General features: G+C 43.5%; 1 protein-coding gene across 1 annotated transcript; it reads right to left on the bottom strand.

Annotated features, from left to right (window-relative positions):
- Window positions 1-243: 243 nt before the first annotated feature.
- SPRY2 (sprouty RTK signaling antagonist 2) lies at window positions 244-6,833 on the bottom strand. The gene is made up of 2 exons (XM_034758278.1): window positions 5,884-6,833; window positions 244-1,850 (listed from the first exon to the last, which is right to left on the bottom strand). Exon 2 carries the CDS (start codon window positions 1,797-1,799, stop codon window positions 858-860), a length of 942 nt encoding a protein of 313 aa, XP_034614169.1. The 5' UTR covers window positions 1,800-1,850; window positions 5,884-6,833; the 3' UTR covers window positions 244-857.
- Between the last annotated feature and the right edge of the window lie 16,881 nt (window positions 6,834-23,714).

The raw sequence follows: 23,714 nt of genomic DNA, 5'->3' as shown, positions 1-23,714 counted from the left end.
AACAAACCCCACAAATCAGATTTTCCAATTCAGAGCAATAAAGATAAGGGGGGGGGGAAAAATGACAAGCAGCCCAGTTTAATTTCAAACGTTAATATATTTTCTATTTTATAGTGAACATATGCATCTGTCACCCCTTATCTGCAGCAACTATGACGTCCTCATAAGAAGGGGGGACATTTGTAAGATGCCTCTTAAAATAAATATTTCTTTTTTATAAAATAATAAAACTTCAAATAAATATTCTTTACACTAAACAATATGTTGAAAAAAATTAGAAAATAAAGGCTGAATTTTACTGAAACTGTACAATATACATGAAGTCCAAAGGGAAATCAGAGTCTTGTAATAGAGGGTTTCCATCAGGCAAAAAATACAATCTAAAAACATACTGATTGATTCACATTCTTCCGAATGTACAACATATTAGTATAATATTTTGTGACTGTGCCATGTTCTATGACACGACTTGTTTTTCACAGTTGAAAATATTATCGTATATACAAAAATATAGCACATTATCTCTGGCAGAAAACAATAAAAAAGGATTCATTTGCTAATTTACAAATTTTGCAAGTACTATTCACAAACAATAGAGTCACCTAGGAGTGTCTGTGTTGCTTTAGCTTATGCAATATATGGGTCACAAAGTAATGCATCCCATATTTGAGCTCCATTAGCTGGGTTCTAACAAGCAGATCAGTTAAGATGGCACACATGCAGAAAAGCAGTTCACTGCAAACAGCAAAGTATACCCCCAACCCTTCTACTAACAGTGCCAAGGTTATAGCTGTTTACTTGGTTGCATATGTGTGTTAGAAGAATCCTTATAACTTTAGTATTCCCGATTATTGATGCTATGTTGGCTTTTCAAAGTTCCTGGGCGGAATACTGGGAACTTTGCAACAAACTGTGTTTGAGTGTTTACAGCGGCATCCGGGTCTGTTTACCCGGTCATAACACCCCTGGCACAATTTAAGGCAACCCTTGGCTGGTAAGTAACACCACAAGCAAGGCAAAAAGAGGGATACAACACCCATGGCAGACCATCTAGTGCAGCAATGTGACTGACTGCAAGAGCATGGGTTGTCAGCACAGTTGTCCTCATCATCATTAGAGCAGTGATAGAAGAGGCATTTCACACAGCAAACACAAGTCCCATAATCAACCACATTCTGGGCTGAGCAAAGACACTGCTTGTCACAGATCCAACAGGATGGCAGGGTCCTTGGAGAAGTGCACTCCTTACACTTACATTTTCCACAGTCCTCACACCTATAGGCATGCATGCCCAAGTCGTCTTTGCTCAGGGGCTTCAGATTGCTTGTCTTGAACTCAGACTTGGGCTGCACCCTGATTATCCCATCAGCCATTGGCCCTGAAGATGATCCTAAAAGTCTGTGTTCAGATGAATTACTGCTTGTACTTGTCCTTGTACTGCTCCGTGAACCTGTGCTGACCGTACTGATGGAACGGGACAGGGGTGCCCGGGAGGAAGTATGTACCTGTGCATGTTGGACCCTGGTAAGATGACGATGTTCAGGCAAGCCATGTGGTCTTTCGTTTTTGTGCTGGCTAGCTGGACGAGGGGCAGGTTTAACCCCTGGTCGCGGAGCCACTGTAGGTCCCTCTGTGTACTCATTTGTATTTCGGATGGCCCTGATCTGGTCCAGTGACAACACATGAACCTGCTGTGTCAGAACATCCCTCAGGTCAGAGTCTCCCTGCTGCCTCCCACCGTCATGCCGAACCTGTAGCAAAGACTGGGACCCACTGCCATTCTGAGCTCTTGTCTCCATCAGTATCCTGAAGAGTGGTCACTCCAGCAGGCTTAGAACACATCTGAACTCCTGTAGCAACAAAGAGAAGATTCACTATTGTATCATATTGTACATTTGCAAATTGTCTTTCCTCCTGAATGATCCCGGGGCATTTTACTAATTAAATAAGTACACCACCATTAAAATGGAACCACATTAAAGGTGGAGGGCAGGAGCCAGATTTGGTAAGTACTCTGTACCTGTCTGATTTTGTTAAAGAGACCCTTATTTTTACTAAACGCGCTAAAGGATATTTTTCTCCATCCATGCAGAACACAGAAGTTTTAGGTTTTTAAGAACTCATCATAAAGATCCACATCCAGTAAACGGCACTGAACTCAGTTTAATCTATAATGCAAGGAGAGAGGTTTTTGCTGACCCTGGCAAGACTTTAACTTGTGATTCCAGGAAATCTAGGTATTTAAAACCTGACACTGAGACCTCCCAGTCATCCTCTGGCTAGACCATGGATTTTAACATAGCCACTTAAAGCAACTCTTCCTTTCACATAACATTATTAAAAATACATGTTATACAAAGAACAGCTACAAATATTTTAGCAAGTGTAATGTGACCTGCTGACAACAGACATTTAATTCTTCAACTTTATTTAAAACTGGGTAATATTTTGGTAGGCTAGTCTCTTTACACATTAAACTTAACATGATGTAAATAGGAAATTGTAGTTTAATACCAATGGTCCCAAGAAAAACACCAAACAGCAATAAAATGTTTGAGGTTAGACGCCAGTGAGTTAGTGCTACCAAAAACGTCAACTGCAGAAGTAAAAAAGGGCTCTTTCCAAGATTGTCAAGTGTGTCATACTTGTATACTTCATGACAGCTGTTATTTTATTTAATCTATTTCCTATTAAATACCACTGCAAAATTGTTTTTACATTTCAAACTATCTATAGATTATAATTCAAATATTGGGCATGACTAGAAAATACACAACAATATGTGGAACAGAAATATGCAGAATACAATCTAAACACTACAATCCAAGACGACTATTTGATTGAGGATACATCTCTAAGTAATTAAGAATGGAAGTGGGCTTAAGAAATTCAGTGGAAACCCAATAAAATATGCATAAAGTTAAGAAAAATCAGCGTATGACTAGCATCATAAGCTTATAATATACTGATCCTTAATACAATGGTTAACAAATCTGAAGATCAGAATTTACCGATCTGTCATTCTTTAATGGATTCTAAAGTAGACACAAAATTAAATTAGCTACATAAAAGTCCAAAGCAATTTGTTTTGACTTAAAAACAAATCGGAACCCTTGCTTCTTGCAAGGACCACACAATGTCTTCAATTATACCTAGAAAGGGCACCATAGTGTTACTCTGTACACATCACTTACCAACAATAAATAATACTACACCACAGTATTGTAAAATATATCCAAACAGACACTTCAACAGTGAACATTTCCATATGCGTCTTTATTCTAAAACCAAAGGAAAACGTTTAACCTTTTACCCGCTGGTTACTTTTCAAGCCAAAATAAGTTCTCTCTTTTATTTTATAAACTGGCCCTTTTCTAAAAAGATGAAATTTAATAAAAATATTAGATGTGTTCATTATTGTTAAATCTTGGCTTTCACCCAGCATGCATGTTAGAAATCATGATTCACAGCACGTGAAAGCTATCTTGCAAACACATCTTAAACTCTTGTTTGTATTTACTTCAAATTAAAACCCTTGCCAAGAGAAAGGTTTAAATCCAATGCCCAGAACAGACATGCCCTTATTGGAAGCTATTTAAAGATAACAAGGTTAAATCAAGGTGCTTCCTACCTTGAAAGGAATTTGCAACATCACATACCCCTCTTCTTCCAATTCTAGATGTAAACTAAATTCAAAGAGCAAAGGAGAGATGTTTTTGCCTCTGTCTAAAAGTTCGACTGACCCTGACGGGTAGGTTCTTCGAAAGATAAGGGTCTTCGAAACTGAACCCCTTCAAACAACAAGGTAAAAGCTGCAGAAGAAAACACTGCTCTTTTCTTCCTTTCCTTTTATAGGCTTCATCTTTGCCTAGAACAACGTGCTCAGCAGGTGGGGCGCAGCAATCCCTTCATTCTCTCAGGACTGACTGATATTGCAAATGAAACAAGCAGCCTCACAAATGCAGACAACCTGGAGATAAACAGGCGACATCCTCTAGGGTGGAGGAGGGAGGCGACTTCTAAAGTTGTCTTATCAGGAAAGTCAAGCCCATGCTTCCTTTTAACTATTGTGTATCCACCCCCTACCCCCAGGAGATGCTGGAGGAGTCAGAGTTATATAAAGCTTCCCGCATTACTTCTCATTTGAGAGAACACCTCCAAGATAGTGTAGTAAAGTGCAGGTTTCCCCTTCAAGGGCTACCATTAAGCACCAGTTCCAATTCCAGGAAGTCAGCTGTGGGAAACCTCGCCAGTGCTACTACTATTTTACCTGTTTTGTGTAAAATTCAGCCACATTCCCAGATTAGGAATTACAAAGTGGAACCCACGGAATTTGTAGAATAACAAACAGCCCTTGCATTTTATTACACCGAGAGCTCTGGAAAGATCCGCTAACAGCAAGATGCAGACCTACAGCACTCTTATTTTTGCATGTATGTTTTCGTGTAGTTCTTTCAGGGAAACAGGACTCTCCCCTCTCCCTCTCTCTAATCTCGGTTGATCTCAATGCTTCCCTCCTTCCCACCCACTCCCTTTTTTCCACCTACCGAATAAGAGCATAGCAAGAGAAACATTTGCTCCTTTTTTTGAGAGGGAGAGATAACGCGATTCACCGCTTCCAAAAACCGAAGTCCACTCACTTGCTGAGCAGAAATGCCATGATTTGCTAACTCTTGCTAACTGGGATTGGGAAAAGGGGAGAAAGGGGCTGGGTTTTATCCTGTGCACGCATGGGGAAGTTTAAAACGCAAAGTGCTCCTTGTATGCTGTGGAAAAACCCATGTCGTGTTGGCTGGGAGAAGGGAAGCCTAAGGGGGAAAAAGTTCTCTGCCCATGAATTTCTGTTTTGTCTCAGGAGCCTTTGCAGCACTCCCCCACCCCATCTCCATCGCGCACACACCAACCACCTCTTCTTCTTTGAAAGTGCTTTGAAACCCCCATTAAGGGCTGAGTGTGTGATCAGACTATGGATTAGGGCAAAAGGGACTTCACCATCGGGGTGGGGCAAACTGACACACAAACAGCTTGCTGCAAACACCAGCAACTTTTAGAGGCTGTTGCAAAGTAAACCACCACCACACATATTAAGCCTTTCCGTGCCCTCCTCCCCCCAAACTGCTTCAGTCCTACACACCATATAACGAAACCGGGGAAGAATTTACTCCCTATCATATCGACGATCTATTTAACTTTATCGCATGGAAAATATATTTATAGCAGGCGTGAGCTCACTTCCGAATTGCACAAGTCTCTCAATGCACTTAAAGAATAGTGTCAGTCTTCCATTTAAACAGAGATGGCTAAACGCACCAAGTACAGGGACCAAGCAACCCAAAGGCGATACAAATAAACCACCCCCCCAAATCCTACTCCAAACCCATGTAATGCTTTGAGACACGATACACCCAGGACTTCCCCGTCTCTACCTTTCAGGGGCATATTCCCGCGACTGTAGAAGAATACAGTTTGCAAAGAAGTCACTGAGTTGCTTCGAGTCCTTGTAATATTTCGTAGACATTGCTCCCTGCAAATGCTCAAACCTGAGTACAGATTTCCGCCCTCTAAACTCACCCCCGCCGCCCAATGGCGCGGAGCTGAGGGGGGGGCGGGGGCTCCCTCCCCGCAAAGTCATTTCTGAGGGGAAACAAACACGAAACAGCCCTCAGAAACCATCCGATGCTCCCCTCTCTCCCCGCCGAACTTCCCCAAGAAAGAAAAAAATCTCGCTGAAATTCCACTTCCAACTTCTGGGGTGGGGGTGGGGGGAGAATAGGTTCACGGATTGAAAAGGGATCGACCTTACACCTACATTTCCACGAGCTCCTCAGAACAATCTGGGTTATTAAAAAAGGCTTGTTTTGCAAAGAAGGAAAATGCTCTCACCGTGATCGCGGCACTGCACCAACCCCCCCCTCTCTCTCGTGTTTTCTTCTTCCTGCGGTTTGCAAGTAAATCCAGCCTAAAGCAGCAGCAAAAAAAAAGATAAAAAAATAAAAATAAAAAAATCTTTTCCAAACTCAGCTTTAGTCCAACTTGCAAATCATCATCACCATCATCTCAAAAAATCCAGAGCAAAGTGACCTCACTGTCCCCCAGATCGATTATAAATATAAACCTCTATGAAAGGTCTCCAGGTCGGGTGGGTATTTCTTTGCTCCTAAAAAGAAATCACTCATACACTGTTTCCTCTTCCCCCCCTTCTCAATCGCCAATACCAAGTCACTTTTTGTTGTTGTTGCAAATGATCAAGGGGCGGGAGGGGAGGGAGAAGCCAAAGCAAACACAATAAAGTGGATCTAAAATACAATCCCAAAGCTTTTCTTCCACTGAGCTCCTCCAAAAAAGCAGCCTATGCAATGTAGCCGTTCTGCTGAGAAGCTGCAAGCTCCCCTCTCTCTCTCTAGCTTTCTCGCTCCCTCTGTGAGCGTGTGAGTGTTGCAGGCAGCGCTGTGGTTTGCAATCAGGGGGTGTTTTGGAAGCGCAGCGGATTTGTGGTGGTGCCTGTTGTTGTGTGTTTGGAGGAGGAGGAAGATTTGAGATCTGAGCTGCAGGGGCTTGGCGTTTTTCTGCTCGCGCTCCCTCTCTCTCTTTTCCTTTCCGGAGGAGGTAGGGTGATCTCTCTGCAAAAGCAGCAGTAAATGGCGTCATGTGGATCTGAGGAGGAACAGAGCAGTTGTTGTCCCAGAGGATATATCGCATCCGGTCCCAGCTCATTGGCTCTGCGGGGCTACATTCACTCACACTCCCAGCGCCCTGCCAGCGCTCTGAGCCGCAGGAGGCATTCAAAAGGGCAACGGCACCGAGCAAGCCAGAGGGGGAGGTGGACGACTTGCACTGCAACTGCAAGCAAAGCCGCCGCCGCCGCTGCTGCTCTATTACTGTTACAACTGCTATTCCCGCTGCTGCTTCGGCCCGGCCTCGCCACCCCAGTGCTGCCTAGCGCAGCAGCAACTCCCTCCTAGGGCCGCTGATTTTTGTAAGAGGCTCCTTCGTACAAAGTAACCACACTTAGTACGTGCGAGACACTCGGGCAGACAAAACAAAAAGCTACGTGGGACCCTCAGGCGAGCTGACTGGTTACGCTGGATTGAACTGAGGTTGAGTTTTAGAAGAAAATAAAAACTTTCAGGTGGTATTTTTTTTTTTTGCAGTAGAACTAAATAGAAGTTAAAAACGCCCCCTCCCTTTCCTTTGCATTGTAGTTAATCCAATCGCCTACCACTTGTCGGCCGAAGGAGGGGGTATTATTTTGGGTACGGGCTGCTGCGTAAACACGATCATACACCATGTTCTAGTACTAGCCACACCACCTCCTCCCCCAAATTAGTGGCTGCGATAATAAGTGGAACGCGGTGTACCTCAGACACCAGCTATCTGCTCGGGACATACTTGTCCTCTACACAATGGAATGAGTAGCACTCTGATTTTGTGTGCGCGTGTGTGTCCAGGGGATCAGCATGATGCAGTGAGATGTAATGTACTAAAAACCAATAACAAAAAGAAAGGGGGAAGGAAAGCTCCGGCCTCGTTGCTAGGACTGTGGTTACACTGTCATTCATGTGACAGTCAGAACTTCATTTGTTTAAGGTAGAGGGTTTAAGGTAGAGTCGGAGGCGCTATAGCGCTGTACAACTTGGAGAGCATCAGCACTTAGCACTGGATACGGATAGTGTTTTTATTTAAGTTCAATTAACATATGGGACGGTGTCTGAAAACAACCCAACGTTTGGTTTATGGGCATTGTCTGTTATAGTAATGACACAATCCCCTCTTCTCTGTATTGGCAGGCACTGGGTAAAATAATTGGTTTCAAAAACTGCCACATTCCTTACTGTGTATTTTATGCCAAAACATATATAGGCGCGCACACACACACAAAACCCTATATTCACACGTGTATGCAGAACCTATTTTGCATGGTTTTATCTATGAGAAATAAAAGTCCGCAGTAAATTGCAGGGCCGCCCAGATGGGGGGCAAGTGGGGCAATTTGCCCTGGGCACTGCAGGGCTCCCACGAGAATATAGTATTCTATGGTATTGTAACTTTTTTTTTATGGAAGGGGCCTCTGAAATTGCTTTGGGCAGCCGTGGTAAATTGTATTATTTGCATGAGCATTCACATAGCAAAAAGTCTTGTACGACCTCTATCTGGTCTGCCTGCACATCCTCTTTTACATATACCAGCTTTGTGAATTAGATGAGCATCTATCTCATGAAAATAAAGTGGATGGTGTATTATACCTTCACCTATTCTCTTTATATGTAGAGATCTATCTATCTATAATATATATACACACACAAGAAAATTAACCACAGCTAATTTATTAGTAAGGCAAGTCTATAGTTAATCTAACATCTTCCTTTGAAAGCTCACTGGACTATCTAGGACCATTGCACTGCCTGTTTAATTAGACTGCTGTTGTTTCCGAGATATCTGCGCAGGGTGGTGGTGTTGTGATCGCGGGCTAGAGGGAATTAGTTGCATTCCACATTTTCTCCCCTTTCGTGTAATTTCAGTGACGCAAGTAAAGCGGACGGATCGGTGAATTACCGTCCTGCCCGAGAACAAAAAGCTAGGGAGGTGCAGCTTTGCAAAGCTGGGCTCCATTGAGACCTCCTGATGAATGAGAGGCGGCTGCATGCCGGATCCCCACTAGAGGGAGCACAGAGTTGGTCGGCCAGAGGAGCTGCAGTGGGAGAGACACTGGGAGCTGTCTTGGTAGGAACAGCCAGGACTTTCCCTACAACAAGAAGCGCTCGGCGGTGTTCGAACCAGCCGGGAGGGCTGCCCGCTTGCCCAGTCTTGCCGGGCACGGCGCGCAGCTGTTGCGAGAGGCGGTCCGGGGAAGCGCAGGGAGGGGGGCAGAGGAACGCGTGCGCTTGCCCGTCGTTGTGTAACGCTAAGCGGGAGCCGCCGCTAGTGAACAAGCTGCAGTGCAGGCACCTTGCCAGTCAATCCCAGGCTGCGCAGGTAAGAGCCCCGCCTTTCCATGCACACGGCGGCGCTCAGTGGCTGCCCGCGAAGCCCCACCTAGCCCGCCCTGCCTCTGCTGCAACAAGTTTTCTCTCTCACCTTTTCTTCTTTGCTGCCTTTGTGCTCTACAGTGGCTAAATTGTTCGGGGGCTGCCCACAGGAGAGTCCCCGGGACCTAGCTCACCTGCCCGACGCTCCCCGGGGCTTTTAAGCAAGGGGCTTTACCATAGGCGTTTCAGATCATATGCTTGAAGAACGTCTGGCCTGGAAAAGTCAGTATTTCCGTGATTTACAGCGAGGCTGGACAGTTCTCCTGCCTGAATTGCCTACAAGTTATAGCTGGGCCTGACCCGCTGAATGTACACTTGGATCAGTTTAGTGTTGGTGCTGCATTTCCCCACTTGGGAACGGGTATAATTGAGCTTAAGGAGTCTGCTTTGGCTGTGAGGGTTGAGGAATTCAGATTTGGCTGTTTAATTCAGGGCCACATCTACTTCAGATCAACCATTAGGAGGCAAACAGAAAAAATTATGTAGGTTGGGGGAGGGATAGCTCAGTGGTTAGAGTAGTAGCCTGCTAAATGCAGGGTTTTGAGTTCAATCCTTGAGGGAGCCATTTAGGGATGGGGCAAAAATTTGGTAATTAGTCCTGCTTTGAGCAGTGGGTTGGACTAGATCAGTGATCTCCAAAGTGGGGTGTGCACAAGAGGATCTCTGGGGGTACATAGCAGGAGGAGAGCTTTTTTTTTTTGTGCTTCGGCAGTTCAGGCGGGGGTCCGAGCGGCTTTTTTTTTTTTTTTTGCTTTGGCAAAAATGTTAGAGCCGGCGCAGCAGAGGGTGCGCGATCAAAAAAGTTTGGAGACCACTGGATTAGATGACTTCCTGAGGTCTCTTTCAACCCTGATATTGAATGAATTGTAGTTCTTTTGGCAAGGTACAAAAAATCAGTTCTTGCCAAAAACAATCCCCCTCTCCCCAAATTAGAGCAGTTTAAAAACATAGATATTAGAGATGGAGAAGGTTTTTTTAGGTCATTTTTTAAAATCGACAAGCTGTGTAGTGTAATAGTGTTCACAATATTATTATTTTTATAGCAGCCAGCAGTATGGTAGACATGTTAGACTCCACTCCTTCAAATGTACATGTATTTAACATGTGAATAGTCCCAATGAAATATAGGAAATCAGTCGGGTTATTCATATTCCCAAAGCTAAGCATATGTGTGTTTTCATGATCAAGGCCTTACTGAAAAGCTAAAAAGACCGCATGTTAGAGTTTGTTTACACTTAAAATGCTACAGCTGTGCAGCTGTAGGGCTTCACTGTAGACACTACCATGCACCTACAAGGAGGGTTTCTCCTATCAGCATAGGTAATACTCCTCCCCGAGAGGCAGTAACGGGGTTGACTGGAAAATTCTTCCCTTGACCTAGTGCTGTCTCAACAGCGACTTATAATGATAGAACTTTGCTGCTTAAGGATGTGGATTTTTCACACCCCTGAGTGATGTAGTTATGCTGACCTAATTTTCTAATGTAGACATGGCCTTAATCCTTATGAATTTACAAATTTAGGGCTAGTCTACACTGGCAATGCTAAAGCGCTGCTGCCACAGCAGCGCTTTAATGTGGCTTGTGTGGTTGCGGCAGAGCGCTCTAAAAAACCCATCTCCATGAGGGCCGTAGCTCCCAGCGCTGGTGCACTGTCTACACTGGCGCTTTACAGCGCTAAAACTTGCTGCACTCAGGGGAGTGTTTTTTTCACACCCCCTGAGCGAGAAAATTGCAGCAATGTAAATTGCCAGTGTAGACAAGCCCTAAGGAATCAGTCCTACAAATATTTATGTACATGTACATTAGCTGTATTCATGTGAATGGGTTTATGTGTAAATCTTTACAGGCTCAGGAACCGCAAGCTAGATTATCCAACCTTTATGTTGATGAGCACTTACCCACGTGTGTAATTCTATTGAACTCAATGGGAGGTAGATGCCTAGGTGCTTTTGAAAATCACTAAATATCTTTAAAAATTGAGGCCAAAGATACTACTTAGTGCAAGTGAGTTCAGAGGGTGTTAGCTAGTGAGGCCCCAATCCTGCATGTCCTGGGTGGTGCACTATACAGGCATATGTTCATCTGCACAGTGTGCCTTGGAGGATCAAAGCCATGCTGAGTTTCCCGTCGTGACTTTCACAGAGCGACTGGGGTGAGAAAAACAATTGACAAAGAGGAAAATGTGACTGTAAAATTCCAACATTTGTCAGTGTGACCCAGGCAGATGTAGTACCGAAACTATGTTTGAATTAATTTTATGAAATGAGTTCAAACTATTTTAAAGTGGAAGGTGTCCCATTAAGAAAAAAATATGCAAATGCTCCAAAACTGCTGGGGCTATTAGGGCAATAAAAGTTTACTGGTAAATTTTAACCACTGGCCTGCTGGCACTTTCCAGATAGTCAGCAAAAGAAATAATCCTGCAGCCTTTGTGAAATGAAGTGGCCTAATATTAGTATATGCAATTATGTCTCCCCTAGTGGCTTGCACTGATGACTGCACAGTCTGCTACTTTCAACAAGAGTTTGACTTCAACTCAAGCAGAAGCCTGTGTTTTCAGTGCTCTTGGTCTTGGGTTCGTTCCCAGCTGAGGACCGCAGTAAATGTATATATGTGACCAGGGTTTAGTTACACTAGCAATTCCAATCACCTCATTTAGAGATTTGCCCATGTAAGCACTGCAAAATCAGGTCCTGGTAGGATTTCTGCTGCATCTAAATATTGAAAATGTACCTTACATGCTTTTATTTAGTTTCCATTGTTCAGGCTGCAGAGAAGAAAAATGCAATGTACTTCCCTTTTTCAAAACTATATAGGTGATTGTTCATCACAAGGGAATGGCAGTTCAGGTTGTTTGGTGCCTCCTCAGAGCATTTTCTACATTTATATCTTGAGTTAACATGGCAATGTGAAGGTATGGATTATGGACATCATGTACTCTCTACACATAGCTATTACTGCCTAGTAATTCCATAGAATCCTAAACCTTTAATTGATTTTGTCTTTCATGTTTGAGCCTTTGAAAAAAGTTAATGTACATTAGGGAGCTATTTATAGTAAAATTGGCTTATATGAGTGGCTAGTCTGAAGTCCTCTGCCCATTGATAAAATATTAAGTTGAGATTTTTCAGAGCAGTCTAGGGTATTTATACCCACATTTTTCATTGAAATGAGTGGGTGGTATCTGCCTACATCTATTAGACAGCTTTGAAAATCTCAGCCTAATAGCTTATTAGATTTCACGTGGGATGTTTGTGTCCCTGGTTCAAATACCTTTCATCTCAGTTGTATGATTTTCATTACAGGTTGGGAGGAAGAAATTTTGGGAGTCCAACGGGGTGGGGGAGTCAAAAGGTAATATTTTGACTTTGTACCTAGTCCCAAGGGGCATGGAGGACCTGTGACTCCCACTGAAATCACTGAGTAAAGTCCTGAAACAGAATGGCTACCTGCAACTTGACCTAATTGTTTTAGTGGTGCTCAATACCCTTCCGGATCAGGTCATTGTCACTCAGAGCTGTCCAACAGTGTCTGTCTTCTTTGGTGAGATAACTGGCGTGATCCTAAACCACTTTACACCACTTGAGGATCTGGCCCAATATAGTTAGGAACATGTACCAAAAAGAACATTTTCTCGTTGAATATCAAATATATATCTATACAACATTTTTTTTCTCCAGATCCTAAAATTGTCCTAAAGAAAAGGGGGTGTGGGTGTGTGTGTGTGGGTGGATTCACCACAATTATGTGCATAGGAACTGTTCTAATAAAATAGGAGCACTAGAATTATTTGATTATATTTATATTAATAAGATCATTAGAGTTACTAGAATTGTTTCCTTCTTTCTCTTAAATAATAAATTTCATGACTCAGTTTTCTTTTCTTATAGAGGTCTAATAGCATATTCCTCAAAAGTGGGAAATTGCTGTGAAGTGAATGGATGGAACATCAAGCTTTCGTACCCACAACTTGGGAAATTCTGCCTTAGCCTTTTTTCCCTTAAATTTTCAAATGCTGCTGCTGGTAGTTGGAGTGTGAGTGAGTGTGTAGACAAGCATTTTAACTGCTGTGTTGTCCTGATCTGCTTTGAGCAGGGTTAGATAGGGTGACCAGATGTCCCGATTTTATAGGGACAGTCCCGATTTTGGGGTCTTTTTCTTATATAGACTCCTGTTACCTGCCACCCCCGTCCCGATTTTTCAGATTTGCTGTCTGGTCACCCTAGGGTTAGATGACCTGACGAGGCTCAGCTACACTAGAGTTTTACCTTGAATCAGTTGATTGCGAGTGACTTTGAATTAGTTAACACATTTGTGAGTAAAGACTAGTTTTGACAAATGTTTCCCCAAACATTTTTTTTCCGCATGCAAATACTTCTGGTTTACTCTTAGGCTGAGCCTACTGAGGTCACTAGCGGGAGACAGTGGAGAAAGGTGATAGAAATTATGGGCTATTTTAGGAAAAAAGAGACGGCCCAAGAGGCTGGACTGTGAAGGAAGGTCATTGGAATTTTGGCAGTTTGAGACATGTGGCATGCAAATTAGTAAGGTGCTGTCTGGGCTAGTTTAAAACATGGTTCCACTTGTAGTTTTCCTGCAAACCAAGAGAATCATATTAAGCAATTGTTAAATATTCTCATCTTTCTATCAGGGCCTGGAAGCTATGTTTTCATATGTGAAATCTTTTTACCCTTTGTCTAAGTGGCTTGTAAAAAATCTTAGAAGCAGAGTTAGCATAGACAGCATGCAGATGGGGACCCTTGTTAATGAGGAATGAATTCTAAGTCATAAGAAACATCAAGAATGCTTCCTCTCCCAACACTGTCTTTAATTTTGGTCATAAATGTGTTGCTTCTATTAAAGTAATTCTAATAATAGTAATAATAATTGACAAAGACCCTTATCCTACAGCCAGATCCACACAGATTGACTTTTGTGCTCATATAGGTAGCCCCACTGAAATCAGTGGGACTCCATGTGGGCTGAATGGTCTGGCTGCACAGATGTGATTGCAAGATCAGGGCCTAATAGACTAAAAACCACTTTAAAAGAGATAGGAACAGCCAACTAATTATACTTGCCTTACTTAAAGAGAGAAGCAGGCAAGACACTTGATTATCTAAACAAGGTTTAAGTGTAGAAAGATCCACTCCTACCACCGGTTTAAAGGACCACTGTAAACTTGAAATGTTTAAAAGCTGTTTCAAGTATTTCACCTAGCTTTGGTTCTTTCTGCCATTATTTGCAGAATCACATTTTCCCATTTTTTAATCAGCTTTGTTGCTTTTGAAAGTCTCATAGAGACAGATGGTGGAAATTGACTGAGATTCTGATTCCAGAACCTGTTCTGGGTAAGTGGACTCCTCTCTAAAGCCTTGTCTAGCCCCAGTGAAGTAAATGGGGCTCTATGGAGGTGCAGGAGTCCAACTGTACAGATCAGCTTACAAGATTGTGGCCTAACTAAATAAATACAAGGGGAACAATGAATCTGATAGTAAACAAAATGCTGTCAAGTTCATGAAGTAAACTCTAAAACAGGAAGAAAATACTCTTATCCTATTTCTTGGGAATAGAGGTAAATGTTTTCAGATAGGAGTGTGATTTTATTTTTTAAGTTTGTAGTGTCCCGTCATTTTCAGATAGTATAAGTAAAACTAATGCAAGTGCTTTTAATGTATTCTTATTTGAATTACATGTGGCAGTTAGAATATGGCAAAGATATAAGCTGTTATATTTTCAGAAAGAAAATTATTTTTCATTGAGAAATAAAAGTATGGTTCTATAATAGATTTTTGAGCGCCTAACTTAATTTCAGTTAGGGTCTGATCCATAGCCCAGTGAAATCAACAGAAAGGGTGTTGTTAACATCAATGGACTTGAGATCAAACTCCTTATCTCAGGGATCGGCAACATTTGGCACGCGGCTCCCCAGGGTAAGCACCCTGGCGGGCCGGGCCGGTTTGTTTACCTGCTGCGTCCGCAGGTTCAGCTGATCATGGCTGCCACTGGCCGCAGCTCGGTATCCCAGGCCAATGGGGGCGGCGGGAAGTGGCGGCCAGCACATCCCTCAGCCTGCGCCGCTTCCCGCAGCCGCCATTGGCGTGGAACGGCGAACCCTGGCCAGTGAGAGCCGCGATTGGCTGAACCTGCAGACGTGGCAGGTAAACAAACTGGCCCAGCCCGCAAGGGTGCTTACCCTGGTGAGCCACATGCCAAAGGTTGCCGATCCCTGCTTTATCTAGTTAGAGAACGTATATGTATCTGAAAAACCAATGTGTAAAACTGTGTAACAATTATATGTTGTGGGCCATAGACTGCAAAGAATAGAGAGCACTGATTTTAGTTCCTCTATGTTCTGATCTTTTGTAAAGGCTGAATCTTAAGCAGAAAAGACTGAATCATCATTCATCAGACTAATCATCAGACTAACTTCAAAAACAGATTGTATAAAACAGTAAAATGTAACATAAAAGTGAAAGTCTTTTATTCTATTGCTAGTTCACTAAAATAATAAAATAAAAAGAATAAAAGAAAAGATCACTTCCTTTGCAGACACTTTATGAATCAGGCAGACTGCGGAGAGCTACAAAAGGATCTCACAAAACTGGGTGACTGGGCAACAAAATGGCAGATGAAATTCAATGTTGATAAATGCAAAGTAATGCACATTGGAAAACATAATCCCAACTACACATATAAAATGATGGGGTCTAAATTAGCTGTTACCACTCAAGAAAGAGATCTTGGAGTCATTGTGGATAGTTCTCTGAAAACATCCACTCAATGTGCAGCGGCAGTCAAAAAAGCAAACAGAATGTTGGGAATCAATAAGAAAGAGATAGATTATAAGACAGAAAATATCATATTGCCTCTATATAAGTCCATTGAATACTGTGTGCAAATGTGGTCGCTCTATCTCAAAAAAGATATATTGGAATTGGAAGAGGTTCAGAAAAGGGCAACAAAAATGATTAGGGTTATAGAAGGGCTGCCTTATCAGGGGTGAGTAATAAGACTGGGACTTTTCAGTTTGGAAAAGAGATGAGTAAGGGGGGCTATGAGTGAGGTCTATAAAATCGTGACTGGTGTGGAGAAAGTAAATAAGGAAATGTTATTTATTCCTTCTCATAATACACAAACTAGAGGTGACCAGCAGGAACAATTAATAGACAGCAGGAACAATTAATAGAAAACAAACAAAAGGAAGATTTTTTTTTCACACAACTCACAGTCAACCTGTGGAACTCCTTGCTAGAGGATGTTGTGAAGGTCAAGACTATAACAGGGTTCAAAAAAGAACTAGATGAATTCATGGAGGATAGATCCATCAATGGCTATTAGCCAGGATGGGCGGGGATGGTGTCCCTAGCCTCTGTTTACCAGAAGCTGGGAATGGGTGACAGGGAACGGATCACTTGATGATTATCTGCTCCATTCATTCCCTTTGGGTTACCTGGCATTGGCCACTTTCGGAAGACAAGATACTGGGCTAGATGGACCTTTTGTCTGACACAGGATGTCCGTTCTTATGTTCTTAATCTGGCTTGTCATTTGACACTAGATAGAATACAAAAAGTTTGACCTTCCCCAACTGTCTTTCCTGCTTCTATCTTTTTGCTTGTCTTACCTTTTAAGAACCTGATTTGTATACATATGTGATCCTAATTTTATTGTTTGCCTTCTTAAACCAGCACTTTCACCTACATCTCCCCCTTCCTCTCATTTGGCAGCCAGTTGGGCTTCTTCCTGCCTTGAATACCACATTCCCTAGTTATTCAAGCTCAGTCATTAGCACCCTGTCCCCCTACTGAAATTATGAATGAAAAGCCTTGTTGTTCATTACAAATAACGCAGGCTTCCTCAGTCAGTCAAATTCAAATGGAAGTGACTGCCAGACAAAGCGGCTGTATGATGGACAGTCCTCTCAGCAAGTGATCAAGGCACACAGGAAGTTTTTAAAGCCACAATATAGGTAAAGCAGCTTGGGCGTTCCCCTGTGGTCAGGGCTACTTGGGCAGTGGGAGGAAGGATGTTTTTTTCCACCTAACGTAAGAAAGGGTAACACAGAGAGATGATAATTTGCAGTCAGTTCTGCCTCAGCAGAACTTACAAACCTTTCCATGCAGACACCTACACCTTCCAGTAATTCTCATCCAAGCAGAGAAAAGGGCAGGCACCAGCATTTATTTGGTTTTGAATGCTGCACTGTGCAGAGTGGGTCACATACTTGGAGCAGCACAACCCCCTGCTGAGAAGTTGCATTGTCCTGGGCCCCCTTTTCACAACAGGGGAAAAGGTAATTGACAGGCTGATTGTCTGGCCAGAACCCCTGCTGTTTTAAAATACTCCAAGGCCCCAGTCACACGTTGTCAATAATAGCTGTCGGAGGTGACGAGTGAAAAAGGGCTGTTCAGGAAACAGTTTGAGCCCTTCAAGTGGACAGGCCTCAGTGACTTCTCCGGCACTCTGGCTGCCACAAGCAGCCCCTTCAAAAATAACCTTAAAGCAATAAATCAAACTTGTTTCCTGGACTATACAAGGAACAGCTGGTTATTTTTCTTCACTTTTTTTTTTAAGTCAAAAAATTATTTAAGCACAGGAAATCAAGCATGTCAAAGTTTGGCAAAGCAGTTTAGGTGATTTAGCAGTTAAACACTTCTCCTCTTTTCAATGTTATACCCTAGCCAACTTTAGGCTTTGACTTTTTATCTTCTCACTTCAATAGCTTGTGCCTTTGCCACAATGTCTACCACAACTTGCCTCCTGTCTTCCACACAGCGAGGGAAGCGATCCGAGTAGTTTGCAGGGGGAACTATGGAAAAGTCTTCATATGTTGGAGTCCCCACAGATTAATTGAGCTTGGCTGGACTGTTCTTTTAGGAACCCAAATCATGTATGTGGCATAGGCATGTCTGAAGGTGTACAGGCCTACAGTGTACTTAATATTTTATATATGCACACTCTACTTAATATTTTAATATATGTACAGTGCCACTGACGTGTAGGGGGCTATTCAGACAGTTAAAAAATTACAGTTCCCCATTGAGAGGACCTTACAGTCTTAGGCCCTGATCCTGCAACTGGATCCACAAGGGCAAACATTTACGTCTGCACACAGCCCTATTAGGGGCCCACCCACATTGATTTCAGTCTCAGAGCTTTAATTCCCCGCCACAGCACGAGACATTTACTATATACTAACTTGCTAAAATCTAAATCTATTACAATTTGAGAGTTCTTAATGTTACCACGGAGTAGTGCCCAACTCAGGTCTGCTAATACATTTAGCTCTTCAGAATTGGTGATATACTCAGGAAACAAAAGGCTGAGTTCAAATGTGCTTTTGAAACCCTCTGCAATGTCTATGTGCTATGGTTAAAGCATTTCAGCAAAGATGGAAATGTAACCATTAAAAAAAAAAAAAAAAGAAGTTGATGGTAAAAGCAGAGATTAGGTTGTGCAGAACAACAAACTTCTCTGGCGGTCTGGGCTCAGTAAAAGCAGAATGAAGAAGAGGAGAAAATAGTTTGTTGATCTCAGGTTAGCATTAAATTGCTAATTAAAATCCCAGATTTTGAATACCTCCCCATTCACATAGCACTGGATTTTGTTCCTATTTTTTCACATTAGTCATCTGTTTACAAAATATAAAGAACAATACAATTTGGTTAGGTACAAAAAGAGACTGTTGCCCTGGAAAGAGAGCTGGGGAAAGCAGATTTATCTCTGTGTGCTATATAAGCAGCACAGTTTACACCACGACAGTGCTGTGTTTGTTTCTGCAGCTCTGCGTGGGTGTATCAGGCTCAGCATGTGATTTCTGTATCAGTGCCATCTTTGAAACATGGTCATTGTTCACCCTATACCTATGGCATTGGTGCCTATATATCTCTGTTAATGAGATTTTGTCTACCATGTGTCTAGTTCTGGATGGCTGTTACACAATGGATTTGTAATAATTTATTTAAAAAGCATAAGGGATTTGTTTAACTGAGAATAGTTTGTAGGCTTGAAAGCCAGAACTTGCAATGTATTCCTGTGATCCCCCTGAAAGTAACTCTTTGAATCTAAGAGGAACTAAGGGTGCTTGTAGGAGATGCTCTTGAGGTATCAGATACTTGAGGTATTTATGTTATAAGATCTTTGAGATGGGGACCTTGTCTTCTTACAGTCTGTAAAGCTCCTAGCACATCTTCAGTGGTGTAATTATTCTTTATTCTTTCTTTTTCCTCCCACACCTAGAGGTGCATTGGGTGCCCACCAGTTTTTGCCATTATTTTGGTCTTGTGCTGGTCTGTTCAGGCTTGAGTGTCAAGTTGATGGATTTGCCTTCTTTCTCTGTTCTGTGGATTGTTTCTCTGGGTTACTCTTTTTTTCTCTTTCCACATGATGTCCATATTATCATTTGCTTTGGAAATCATGTATATGGCGTCCTTAAAGTGTGTCTGATATGTCCATAGTTGTCTTCTGACCATATATGATGCTTTAGATTGGTATGCTCTACTTAGAATTTCTGATGTTGCAAGAAACTTTTTTCAGTGGACTCTGACGATCTTCCACAGACATTTACTTTGGAATGAGCTGATCTTAACAATTTCTGTTGTAGATTTCCTAGTCTCTGCTTCATAAAGGACGACAGACATGTTGTCGGTGTTAAAAATAGTATTTTTGTGTCAGTGCCACCATTGTTTCCTCTATTTTTTCCCACGCATGTGTAGAATGAATTTTGTGATGCGATGTGCACCAATAGGGAGATGATGTGTGAGGACACATCACTTCCCTACTGGTGCACATCACAAAATTCACGTGGCGGGGTGGGGACTGAGGGGTTTGGAGTGTGGTAGGAGACTCAGGACTGAGACAGAGGGTTGTGGTGCGGGCGGGTGGGGGGTTCAGGGCTCCGGCTGGGGGTGCGGACTCTGGGATGGGGCCGGGGATGTGGGATTTGAGGTGCGGGCTGCCCAGAGCTACAGCAGGGAGAGAGGACTCCCCCCAGCTCTCTCTCCTGGCATCAGCACCTGGGCTGCGGGGGGAGAGGCGCCTCTCCCCACTGTAACAGCTCTGGGGCTGGGGACACGGGACAGGCGCCTCTCCCCGCTGCGGCAGCTCCAGGGCTGGGTTGGGGCTGGGGGAGGGGTGGCTCTCCCCCCAGCCACGGCAGGTCTGGGGCTGGGCTGGGTTGGGGCCGGGGGAGAGACGCCTCTTCCCTGGCCGCGGCAGCTCTGGGCCGGGGCTGGGTTGGGGCCAGGGTAGGGCGTGTCTCCCCCGGCTGTGGCAGGTCTAGGGCTGGGCTGGGGCTGGCTGGGAGAGGTGCCACTCCCCACCGTGGCAGCTCCAGAGTTGCGGGAGAGGCATCTTTCCTCGCCGCAGCTCTGAGTGCCTGCACGGTGCTTATTAGGCTGTTGTGCAGCCGCATGGCCGTGCAGCTTAGAGGGAACTTAGGTGCCCCCCATGCTATTTTTCCAAATCTTTTCAAGTTTATGAAAGTTGTTTGCTGCTTTTAATCGTCATTGCTTGACATCTAGCGTGGTGTCACCATCATTGCACATCTCATTCCATAGATAGGTAAAATGACTGATTTCTTCCTTCATCCACTCTAATAGGTACTTTGGGGATGTTGGTAGCCATATATTTTGCTTTACCCTTGTGGGTGAACACACCAACTTGTTTTGCTGTATCTACCAAAAGCTGGGTCTTTTCTTTCATTAAGCAATATGTTGAACTAAGCAGGAAAATATCAGCAAAAACAGAGTCACCCAGTTGTGCTTTTCTCCATGAAATCCCTTTTTTGCCTTCTGTGGTTACTTTCCTCATGATATAGTCAATGGCCAGTGCAAATAACAGAGGGGATATAATACACTGTTGCCTTATTCCAGTTAACATCAGCCAATGGTTTGCAATGACATCACCATCTCTGAGTGCACATTCAGAATTACCATATAGATCCTTGATTATTCTAATTATTTTTGCTGGTATTCCGTAGTGTGCCATAATTTTCCAAAAATTGTCTCTGTGTATGCTGTCAAAAGCTTTCTGGAACTCTATAAAATTTATCACAAGAAGTGCTTGCCACTTCACACTTTGTTCTGTGATATGTCTGAGAACCATGACATGGTCTGCACACAATCTCATTGCAAACCTGCTTGTTTCTCTCTAAGTTGTAGGTCTATTTGTTTCTTGATATGTTCCAGGATGACGATGCACATGATTTTCTCAGGCAGTAGGATGATGATTTACATGATTTTCCCAGGCACTGACAATAATGTGATTCCTCTCCAGTTATTGGAGTTGATAAGGCAACTTTGGCAATATTACTATAAGGCCTCTCTTCCACTGGATTGAATTCTTTTCTTCATTCCATATTCTACCCAAAAAGACAAGGAAAATCTGGAGAGGTGTTTTGTCACTTGCTTTAAGCATCACTCCAGTAATGTTGTCCTTTCCAGCTACTTACCCATTTTTGAGTTTACTGGTGATTTGTCTAACTTCTTCCATTGCAATAAACCCTAAATCAATATCAAGCTCTAGTGATAGGTCTGCATCACATATTTAGTTATTCGGTTGGTCTTGTTCTATTTAAAATATCATGAAAATGTTCTGCTCATCTTTTTCTTTGTTTCCATTTGCATCTTTAATAGGACCTCCAGTATTGCTAAAGTTTCTTGCTAGCTGTTTGATTGTCTTATACAAGATCATAAGGTTATCTCTTTGGCTAACCTCTTCCACCTCTTGACATTTTCTGTCAATAAATGCCTTTTTACCTTTTCAGGTACTCCTTTTTTACCTCTCTATCTAGAGTTCTGTATTCTTTTTGCCACTTTAGCGTTCATGAGTTTTTGCTTTACACATCTTCTTTTTTTCACTGCTGCCAAGTAACACCACTAACCCATTCTTCCCCTTTAGATGTTGTTGTTATTGGAACTGTTATGTAAAGGGACAGGTTCCCAGTTGATATAAATTGCTGTGGAATTCACAGGAGCTATACTGATTTATTCTGAATTCACAGGTGCTATACTGACAGAATTTGGCCCAAAATCTATATGAGAAATGATACATATTCAAATAAAACAGCATTATACAATACATAATTTGGATCTGCCAATGAAGAGTCCAAATAATGCCCACGTATTAGCTGGAAATGTAATATATTATGGCCACATTTCCCATATCCTATTTCTGCTTGTTATAGTCACAAATTATCTATAGCAATGTAATGTTATACCATCCAACAATGGTTGAGAATGTACGTGACCTATATGTATGGCAACAGTTTACTGTCAAAGTGATAATACTTTAGAACCCTGCCCACGCTAATTAGTCACATGCTTTTGGGTGTCTCTTTCACTCAGCTCATGTGACTGGGGAATAGTTTTGAAAGTGCATCAGTATTGGCAAGGCTGCTGCTGCTGCCTTTGCCTAGCAGTTTGACAGTGTAACCCACACACCTCCTTGGTGTGGTGTTCTCTGGGCCGTCCCTAGCAATTCTGGGGCCCTACGCAGCCCCCCTGTGGGCTGTGTGTGTGGGGCCCCAGGCCTCTGCGGGAGATGGGGGGCCGGGGCTGGCTTGGGGAATAGGGGGGAACCACTCCGCAGCACTCACTGGTGGCGCAGCTGGGGCCGGGTTGCTGCACTTCCCGCCCGGCCCTGCTTCTGTCCTCAGGGAAGTGGGGGTGGGGCTGGGGTGGACAGAGGCGGGGTGGGGAAGGGGTGGGGTGGGGTGGGGGCGGGGCTGGGGTGGAGCAGGGGCAGGAAGAGGCGGGGCTGGGGCGGAGCGGGGGTCATGGGGAAGGGGGGAGCAGGGGCTGGAGCAGCACGCAGCTGCGCAGGGCACCAGGAAATTTGGTGCCCCAAATTTCCTGGTGCCCTACACAGCTGCGTACTTTGCATATGGGTAAGGACGACCCTGGGTGTTCTGTCCCATCTAGTGGCACCGAGAACACTTAGAGAGAGAGATAAAATGAGTCTGCTCTACAGCCTTAGCTAACAGGCATATGGCTTTTAGCTCATGCAATAGAGGCTCATGCACTAAGCTCCAGAGGTCCCCAGTTCAATCCCACCCGCCGACAACTGGGATCTTTTGGCATTACAACAGCACTGAACACCACTAGACTGGTGAAAAATTTCACTCATCAAAGATCTCTCCCCAGCAGTGTGTTTGAAAAGCCTGTTACAAGAGAGGTAGGGGACACTTAAAATGTGCCACCATAACAAATCCCTTCTCAGCCCTTGGAGAGGAGAGAGGAGAGGGGGGCAAAAGAAAAGCCACCATCTGGGAGCATTGTTGGGGCAGAATAGAAAGCACCCCTAGCATCTCTCAAAGCTTGGAGGAGACACTGTCCCGGCAAGCCCTGCCCATACTGTTCCTTTCCTTGCAGATTCCTGTTCTGAGCACATTTCTGGAGCATCTTTCATAGGGGTCAGGAAGCACCTACGTGATGTACTGCAGATGTGCGTTATGCGGGGGCTGACTGTATGAGCAGGGGTTGTAGGCTAACGGTGTGATCCTTGCTGTCTGAAGACAGTGAAAGCAAGGGGAGGATGAGTAACATCAGATGCTGGAGGAGAAGGAAGAGGGACAGTGAGGCTGAGGCAAGAGAGATAAGGAGTTCCCACCCAACTTCTCACCTTTGCCTCAGCCTTGCTGCTACTCTTAACTCTTCTCTTGCAACACCTGGGATGAAATCCTG

The sequence above is a fragment of the Trachemys scripta genome, chromosome 1, assembly GCF_013100865.1.
Source record: "Trachemys scripta elegans isolate TJP31775 chromosome 1, CAS_Tse_1.0, whole genome shotgun sequence".
In the NCBI taxonomy this organism is placed as follows: domain Eukaryota; kingdom Metazoa; phylum Chordata; order Testudines; family Emydidae; genus Trachemys; species Trachemys scripta.
This window is presented reverse-complemented; position numbering and strand designations above follow the sequence as displayed.

Excerpts from the sequence above, each read along its gene's own strand:
- SPRY2 (XM_034758278.1), bottom strand. The coding sequence starts at position 1,799 with ATGGAGACAAGAGCTCAGAATGGCAGTGGGTCCCAGTCTTTGCTACAG.